At 52.8% G+C, this 9,640-nt stretch overlaps 1 protein-coding gene across 1 annotated transcript; it reads left to right on the forward strand.

Annotated features, from left to right (window-relative positions):
* The first annotated feature begins 2,516 nt into the window (after nt 1–2,516).
* On the forward strand, nt 2,517–5,300 carry TAF9B (TATA-box binding protein associated factor 9b). The gene is made up of 7 exons (XM_086756332.1): nt 2,517–2,580; nt 2,671–2,752; nt 3,003–3,139; nt 3,214–3,348; nt 4,003–4,084; nt 4,574–4,687; nt 5,018–5,300. Exons 1-7 carry the CDS (start codon nt 2,530–2,532, stop codon nt 5,182–5,184), a joined length of 768 nt encoding a protein of 255 aa, XP_086612458.1. The 5' UTR covers nt 2,517–2,529; the 3' UTR covers nt 5,185–5,300.
* Nucleotides 5,301–9,640: the final 4,340 nt, after the last annotated feature.

Raw genomic sequence — 9,640 nt, forward strand, 5'->3', positions numbered from 1 at the left:
TGGAGCGCTGGCAGAAGCGAGCACGGTAGCCGGTACAAAATAAACCTCCTCCGTTCTCCTCGGAGGAGGAGCCTTGCAGGTTTTCTCGTCTGAAGGGCTGTTCACAAGCCGGCGTTTTGCAGAGCCCCAAATAGCGTGGGATCTGGGCCCGAAAGGTCAGCGCTGAACACAGCCGCCGCATTGTGTTGACAGGTCCCTGGTTCTAACGTTAGGGCGACTGCTGCTGCCATTTCCAAGAGGTGCAAGCACTGGCTGTGGCGATTTTTCCAAGAGATTTAGGCACCTGAAAAACCTCAAAAAAAAAAAAGCAAAGCGGTCTGTGTGTCAAGGCTTTAGTTTGCTGCACCTTAGACTGCTCTGCAAAATCTGTCTCAGAAGAATCCCCAATACTTGGTGATTTAAACGACACGCCTGGTGTGGAGCTAAGCCCTGGCCGGTGCATGCTCACGCACGGGTTGAACAGCAACGGCTGTCGGCTCTGTTTTGTCGAGCAGATCCCTCCCGGCTGGGAGATGGTTGCCTTTGACGAACGTCCTCGGTGCGGCAGTGGCAGATGGAGAAGTCAGCGCTCGGCCTGGCCACGCCTTGACCCAGTTTCCTGTTTTCCAGCGCTGAAAGAAACCCCAGTGTCTGGGCAGGGATGAAGGGTGGCTGCTCTTTCATTCGGCCGGCGCACGGTGCCCACAGCCGGCTGAACGCAGGCGTTCACAGCACAGAGGACTGCCGGTGGGGAGGAAGCTTTCACAGCCAGGCAGACCTGCTCCAGCTCAGCTGCCTGCATGGAAGGCATTTGTGGCCTCGGGGACAAATATCTTCCCTGTGGAAACTGGCTCTCCGTGTCTTCTCCTTGCCACTGGAATGCTGCAGGTAGCCGCAGCCCTTGGTTGTGCTGCTCAGCCTGGAAAGACAGGGCTGGCGGGGAGGGCGGTCACAGCTTGGACAGGAGATCTGGGGGCAGAAGGGTCTTTGCCTGCTCTTGGGGGTGAACCCAGAGCCCATCAGCAGTACAAAGTATCTCTTTTTTTTTTTTTTTTTTTTACTGCATCAGGAATAAACGGCAGTGACGGCAGACAGCCGGACGATGCCAAGTCTCAGCCTGACCTGCAGCCTGCATCCCGTCCTTGGTAGAAGCGCTCCCCTCCCCCTCTTCCCTAAAACAAGGGGAAAAAGTGGGTTTTGTTTGTTGTCTAAGGTCAGTGTCTGGAATTCATCCTCCGCTCCCTCCTCACAGGATGTTTTTGTGTAATATGCTCTGACTCATGAAAGTCAAATGACTTGGCCTACAACGCTGCAGCGCTGCCAGCCAAAGAGCCTCAGCGCAGGCATTCCGGCCGCCGGCACCTCCAGCACTGCCGCGGAGGTTTTCCAGCTCCTCCAGCCACTGTCGCAGCCATGGGGCTGCCTCTGCCCCCCACCAGACGGAGTTTGGCAGCCGCCATCGCTGGCAAACCCGCGGCGGGGGGGCCAAGGCAGATTTGAGCGTTGCGTTTACATCTAGGCAGGCTGAGCGTGCGGCGCCCGGGTGTCAAACGTCAGCCTCGGTAGAGATGAGAAGCAGAGCGAGCGCCTCGCTGCTGCTGGGGTGTTTTGAGTTGCAGGCGGGACTCAGGGCGATCACACGTTAACGGCTGTTCGTTTCTTCTTGCTCTGCGAGGAGGGCGGCTCCTCTCCCCCGTTGCATCAGCTGGTCCGGTGCGGATAGCGCGGCTTCCTCCAGCCCTCGCTCCGTTTGGACATCACGGCTAATGACACTCCTCTGGCGTGCTGCTAATCCCCCTGCTTCACAGAATCACAAGAAAACAGGGTTTTTTTGTTGTTCTGTTTTGCCTCAGAAAGTGAGAGAGAAACTGTTTGACGAGACTTGTGTGGAATGTATGCAGGGAGCCTTCGGCTGCTGGGAAAACAAGCTGAAAAAGTTCTCCTGCAAATAGTAATTTTTCTTTAATCTGGGCAGTGCTGGTAGTTTTTAAAGTGGCTATCAAAGTCGTTAATGAAGCAGCACGCCCTTCTTCTTCGTCACCAAACGGCTGGAATTGGATTATTCTGGAAAAGGGACAGGGGACAATTCCCTGAACTCATGGGACTGGGTCTGTGCCCTCGTGTTCGCTTTATCTCCACAAATATTTTTATTAAAGTGAATTTCTGCATCACAGAAATGTAGTTTTGAAGAACAAAAAGCAGGGTACAAGCCCTAGGTAAGGTAACGCCGGTCTGACGCGGGGTCTGTGCCTCCCCACCCCGGGGGGAGGCTGAGCCCCCCCCCCGATCGTGCCTGGAGGGGCTGGTTTGCCTTGGCACAGAGCGGAGGAACCGCAACATCTGCAGCGCACACGCCGCTGCCAGCAACCGGCCTCGCCCCCTCGGCGCTGCCGGGCCTGCACCGCCCCGGCCCCGGCCCCGGCCCCGGCCCCGGCCAGGCCGCGTCTCCATGGCAACCCCCGCCCCAGCCGCCCTCCCGGCCGCCGTAGCCGCGCCCGCCGCTCCCCGGTCACGTGACCGGAAAGTGCCTTCCCGAGGCGAGCGGCGGCGATGGAGGCGCCGAAGATGGCGTCGCCCAAGAGCGCGCCCAAAGACGCGCAGGTACCGCGGGGGGGTCGGGGCCGGGCCGGGCCGGGCCGGGCCGGGCCGGGGGGGCGCGGCGGAGCTCAGCGGTGCCTGTCCCGCCTGCAGGTGATGGCGCAGATCCTGAAGGACATGGGCATCACGGAGTACGAGCCGCGCGTCATCAACCAGATGCTGGAGTTCACCTACAGTAAGCGGGGCCGGGGCCGGGGCCGGGGCCGGGGGTGGCACCAGCGTCGCTGCCCTCGGGGAAAACGTGCGGAGGGAGCGGAGAAGGGCGCTGCGGGCTGTAGCCGTGTCCTGGCGGTTCCCCGTCAGTCTGTAGCAGCGGCCCCGGAGGGAGCGGTGTCGGGCTTTATCAGAGAGCTGGGCGCGGTCGGGGAGGAAAGATTCCTCGCTTTTAATCCAGCCTTGGTGAGAGAATCTGTTTTTTCTCAAAGGGTATGTGACTACCATACTGGAGGATGCCAAAATCTACTCGAGCCACGCGAAGAAATCCAGCGTCGACGCAGACGACGTGAGGCTGGCGATCCAGTGTCGAACGGACCAGTCCTTTACCTCGCCCCCTCCCAGAGACGTGAGTAAAACCCCGCTGGCAGCCGCGGAACGCCGCAAAGCACTGCAGGTGGGAACGTAGCCCTGTCTCTCCAGTTCTTGCTAGATATTGCGAGGCAGAAAAATCAGACGCCGCTGCCGCTGATAAAGCCGTACTCCGGGCCCAGGCTGCCCCCGGACAGGTACTGCCTGACAGCTCCCAACTACCGGCTGAAGTCCCTGCAGAAGAAGGTACGGGCTCTGCGCGGGGAAGGGCTGCTGCCCACGCTGTTTGCCAGCAGTGTGGTTGGAGTTCGAGTTTTCCACACCTCTGAAGGATACCTGGGTGCAAACACCGGCCTGTGCGCGTCAGAGGAGCGTTTGGAACTAGGGGCAGCGGTCTTTGTCTCTAGGAGCCGGCAAGCGCTCTGTTTGCAGGCTGGCTTCAAATGCAAAGTGTGTTCTGAAATGCATCTGTCCGTTTTTTAGTGGTGTTGAGTTGAATATCAGCTTGGAAAAGGTAAGACTGTAGTGTAGCTACTAAAGGGTATTTTGCACTTGTATCTCAGTTGTTTCTGCTTTAGAAGGAAGAGAAAAGAGTTCCCTTGCTTGCTGGAAAATGCTGAGTCTCGGTGTGTAGAATTCCCTATTTATTTCCCTCGTTTTAAAGAAAGAATCCCGAGTGCTGCTTGCCGCGTCGGCTCCCTGCCGATCTTCAGCGCTGTGTCTCGCCCAGGAGCTCTGCGGCTCGCGCCGGCGTCGTTCGCGCCACGCAGAGTTTGAGAACTCCTGTGTTACTGCTGGGAAATAGGCTCTCTGGGCTTTTGTAGGAGGAACCGTTTCTTCGTCACGTTAAGCGCCATTAATTTGTACCGGGGTAACGAGCTGAGCGTTCTCTCTCGCCAGGTCTCTTCGTCTGCGGGGAGGATAACGGTCCCGCGCCTGAGCGTTGGCGCTGTGAGCAGCAGGCCCAGCACTCCTACTTTAGGTAGGAAACGGCTCGGAGTGAGCTTCCCCTGCTGATTTTGCAAAGGAAAAAAAACGACCAGGAGTAATTTAAAGCTTCAGCCGGGGAGGACATGCTGCGTGCCACCTGGCCGTGGTGTTGTGTGACACCTTAACTAACGGCATCAGAAAAATTAAATTAATTTCAAAAAGATTATCGTAACCTTTGATCCGTACATACGCTGCTGCGCTGGTCTACAGACAGCCCCAAATAATTCAGTTTCTGAAAGGTTCACCAAACTGATGACATGTGCACTGGACGTGCTGGGGTGTGTGTTTGCAGCCTGAAAGGTCACGGGTCTTGAGTGAACGTGCAGCTCTGCCTGGAAACGTGACTCCTGTGTGTCCCGTACCGCCTGTTCCTGCGTATTCCCGCTGCGGGCACCCACGGCTTCCACTTGGAAGGCAAATTTCTGAGTGCAAATAATTTTTAAAATATATTTATAAGTGTCTCTGCTGTTTTGAATTTGAGGTACGCCTTCAGCGCAGACGGTATCCGTCTCCACCAAGGTTGGCACGCCGGTGTCGCTGACGGGGCAGAGGTTCACCGTGCAGATCCCCTCTTCCCAGGCCGCCGTCAAGTCAGGTGCGACGCCGGCCGCGGCGCTCGGCGGCGCCTTTTGGCGTCCTGAGCAGAACGGGAGTTAATTTGCGGTAACAGTGCGGGGAACCCCTTCGCCTCCCCTGTCCTCTGGTAGTGCCGATCTTTTGTGTCTCCCTGTGCACGGACACAAGCTGGCGTCCTCCTGTGTCCCTGCTTCGCTCTCGGGATCATTCCAGGTTTCTAGCCCGGAATATTCCGGTCGCACGCCGCTTTATTGGGTTGCAAGTTCTGTTCCAGTGTGGGAAAATCAACTGTCACTTTTTCAAGCTTTTTATTTAATTACTTCTTTTTTTTTTTTTCTTTTTTCCACAGCCACACCAACTACTCCAACAGTTCAGAATGTTCTAATTAATCCTTCGTTAATTGGCCCAAAGAACATTCTCATTACTACCAATATGGTGTCGTCACAGAATACGTCTGGTGAACCCAACCCCTTGAAGAGGAAGCACGAGGACGATGACGACTATGACAACTTGTGAAGTTATGCCCCGTCCCCTCGGTGATTCGTGTTGAGTCTGATACGGTTTTTACCAAGAGCTCTTTGCGATCGGCGCGAGAGCGCGCGAATGCTCTGTTCGTCTGCCGCGGGCTGTGGAGCGAGAGCGTTGCCGGCGGGAAGGCGAAAACACGATCCCTCTTTTCCTGCGGCCCGTGGCGCTTGAGCCGCCGCAGCCCTGGCGAGCGCTCGTTGCTCTTACGCAGGAGAACATCTCCGCGCCTCTTCTGTCGCCGTGTTTCCGACAGACCTGCCCGTGTCGCCGAGGCCTGCTGAGCCAGGCACTTGTAGTTCTGCCCAAATATAAAAAAAAATAAGTTTTAGAAATCACCGGGTGGGATGGTGGGGAGATTTCAAATAACGTCAGCATTTCAAATCCCATCCAAACCGGAGTCTTGGGTGAGGCGGGGCGTAGCTGGGGAATATCAGCCTTTTTTTTTTTTTTTTTTTTGCTTTGTTTTGTTTTTCCCCCAAATCCGTTTGCTGCTCCTAGGTTGTGTCAGTCACAGGTGCTGTTCCCCACGTGCAGTTCCAGCGGGCGTAAGGAAATGCAGACAAAGGGTAGAGGAGGGCGTTTCGGGAGCACGGTTAGGCTGAGCTCCCGTGTCCGTCAACCCACGGTTCCTCGTGGCCTTTACACCCACACCGGCACCCGCCGCTCAGAAGTGAGGGACAAAGGTGAAATCCCAGCCGCGGTTTGTTCTTCGTCTGTTTCCGGAGAGCTGCCGCTGCCGGTCCTCGCGGCGTGAAGCTTGTGCTCGTGCGTGTGTCGAGTAACGTCGCCGTCGCGCGAAGGGCAGCGCGCCGGAGCTGGACTGGGCGTCGCTGACGCGTTGGTGGTGCGGCAGGGTCCCGGGGCTGCTCTCCGAAAACACTGAATAAATGTAATGTGGTTTCGTACATTGAACAGCGAGTGGTGTGTGTTTTCAGCTGTCTCTCGGTAGGGGCTCGGCTGGGGCTGCCTTCTGATTCCTCTTCTGCTCAGCCCGCGGGGGCTCGTGCAGAGCTGCTGGCCGTGTTGCGAACACAAACTCGGCGTTTCCTACCGGGGCGCTGGCCGGGGGAAGCAGCTGAGTATCCCGGCTTGCTGCTGGGGCGATGCAGACACGACGGCTCCCTGCTCGCGGCACTGCCTCGGCGCTGGAGCTGGCGGATTCCCCGGCGCTTTGCGCGAGCCTGCTCTGCGAGCTGCTCGGGGGAGCTGCGGCGTTCTTCTCCGTTCGCTTTTTTTTTGGCTGAAGAAATGCTGAATAAAACTGGCTGGTCACTGTAACGGGCGAGGGCTAGTTGCAATGGCAAAGAAAAACTCTTCTCAGCAGGGCAGGGGGAAGGAAAAGGTTGGGGGGGGCGCTGCGGGGGGCACCTGGGCAGGGAGTGGGGGGGGTCCTGGGCACGGCCCCTCCTCTGCGCGCTGTGTGTGTGGGTACGGAGCGGGGCTGTGTTACACGCGCACGGCCTCGCGGGCCGGGGCTGCGGGGTGCTGGCGTTTATTTTTAAAATGTAAATACACACACACGCACACGTGCATACACACACGTGTCTGTATGGCAGCCTTTTCCTATGCGTTTATTCACACGTACATACATCGGTACGGCAAAAATGGTATTAGCCGCACTTGCACTCTCCCAGACAGCGATTCTTTAGTTTTTCACGTATATAAAACCAGTATGCAGACTACAATGTGTGTATATCAAGTATATATAGCAGCTAATTACGCATGTACATAAACACTCTTGGTCACTCTAGGCACAAATCTCTGTGTGTGGAAATACAACAGATACATGCACTCGTACCATGCACGCGTTCATCTGTCTCCCCCACACGCCCTCGCTCGTGCACTCTCTCTCTCCTTCCTTAATATTTTATAAACACAGATATTTTACTGTCCCTAAATGCACACGGACAGTCTCAGGCACGCTTTCATTTTTTTTATATAACTATCAAACAATAACACAGAACATAAAACAATATATAGTGTGTTGCAGCTGTGCTATGTATTACATTTTAAGTAAGTAGTATGTGTGTGTCGTGCAGTCCAGTGTTCATCTTTGTCTTTGATATGTGATACGTAGAATCACAGCATCCCAGAAGGGTTTGGGTTTGGGAACGCGTTCAGAGGAGGGCTACGAAGCTGGTGAGGGGTCTGGAGCACAGGCCTTATGAGGAGCAGCTGAGGGAGCTGGGATTGTTCAGTCTGGAGAAGAGGAGGCTCAGGGGAGACCTTATAGCTCTCTAGAACTTCCTGAAGGGAGGTTGTAGTGAGCTAGGGGTCGGCCTTTTCTCTCGTGTAGACAGTGATAGAACTAGAGGCAATGGTTTCAAGCTGCGCCAGGGGAGATTCAGGCTGGACATTAGGAAATATTACTTCTCGGAAAGGGTGGTCAGGCACTGGAATGCACTGCCCAGGGAGGTGGTGGCGTCACCGACCATGGGGGTGTTCAAGAAATGTTTGGATGTTGTGTTGAGGGATATGATTTAGCTGAGAAGTATTGGTGATGGTTGGACTGGATGATCTTTTAGGTCTTTTCCAATCTTGATAATAATTCTGTGATTCTGTAATTCTGTGATATGTATATGTATATACACATAGATACACAAGTATTTATTAGAACAGTAGTTATTTACTATATAGCATATGTTTGTATATATGTGTGTGTGTGCACATGCATAGATATGTAAAAATACAGTAGTTACTGTATTACAGATAGTAACCAATGTGCTAATACATGAGAGAGAGAGTGTGTGTGTATATATATATATATATATAAAATAGACATACATAAATTAAAAGAAAAAAAAACCAAACAAAACCAGAAACCCTAGAGATGATGATATATACACATATATTTTATATACAAACACCACACACCCTGGCAGTCTCCTGTTCTTTTATACCCATGAGTATTGGTGTGTCCGTACCGGCTCAGCTACCCTGTCCTCAGCGCTGCACTGCGATACGCACAGTGCACTGAGCACGTCTCCTACGCAATGCACCTTGCACATACACACACCCCCCCCATCTATCATCTATCTATCTATCTATCTATATATAGAGAGAGAGTGTATGTATAGACAGTGTACATATAGACGTGTGTGTTTAGGGTAATACAGTACGGTATATCTGTATCAACATTGCTCTCACATAAGCAGCTGGTCTGGTCTTTTGGTAACACACAGCTATGGTGTGCTCCCTCCTCACACGCCGCTGGGAGACCCCTGTTTATATACAATACATAGCATATAATATAGATTACATAATGTGCAACACGTAATAATAGGTTATATATTAGCTAGCCCATATGATCTAGCTTAGATCTCATATACACACACACACACACACAGTAGCTAAAAACACATAGACACACATGCTTTTATATACCTATATAAGGGTGGTGGTTGTTGGTATGGGTGGGTTTTTTTTGATATATATAATATATATATATGTCTGAGGCTGTGCATAGCGCGCGCGCGTGTGTGTGTGTATATATATACATACACACACGCTATGCACAGCCTCAGACACCCCTTCGGGGGCGGGGGGGAGAGAGAGCGTGTGTGTATATACATAAAAATATATCCACTATATACTATAATATAAACCATATAAAGTAATAGAGAACATCTAACACTAGCTATATCTATCTTATATAATGCTCATATATCATATAGCTTGTATATAAAATATACATATTGTTATATGCACGGGGGATGCAGGTGGAGGAGGTTAAAAAAAAAAAAACAAAAAAAAACAAAAAAAAACAAAAAAAAAAAAACCACCAAAAAAACCCAAACAAACAAAACCAAAAACCTAACAACCAGTTGGACTCGATCTTAAGGGTGTTTCCCACCTAAACGAGTCTCTGTTGCTACATTTTCTGCACACACAGAGTCAGGCAGGCCTTTATACATCCGACCCACGCAGCCTTTAGCGATCTCTGTCGTGTAAAACACAGACCCAGCGCTACACCCAGCACTCACAGGCACCCGCTCTTTTATATAACGTGCACAATTCTAACAACAGATGTGTAAATAAATCTGTTGGCTCTCACACTCGTGTACACAGTGATACATATTCTTATACACATACGCTCTAGAAATAGACACACAGTCTCAGACACACACTCACACACACATATATATATAAAAATATATAAATATGCTCTCTGTAGTATATTTGATATATAATGGAGATGATGTTGGCCATGCCGTCCAGGGGGGCCCCGGGGCAGTTGATCAGCGGCTCCTGGGCAGCTGGCACCGCACCAACATAAAATGAAGACGCTCATCCTGATTTGAGCCCTGCGCGTGTCCCCGCTGCGCCAGCCGCCTCGTGGCCCGTGTCAGCTCCACGCCTGTGCGTGCTGCCCAAAGCACAGCGCAGCTCGGTGTGGCTCGGCCCAGCTCGAGCACGCAGCTCCCAACCTCCCAGCTGAATTATT

The sequence above is a fragment of the Chlamydotis macqueenii genome, chromosome 11, assembly GCF_036417535.1.
Source record: "Chlamydotis macqueenii isolate bChlMac1 chromosome 11, bChlMac1.mat, whole genome shotgun sequence".
Classification (NCBI taxonomy): Eukaryota; Metazoa; Chordata; class Aves; order Otidiformes; family Otididae; genus Chlamydotis; species Chlamydotis macqueenii.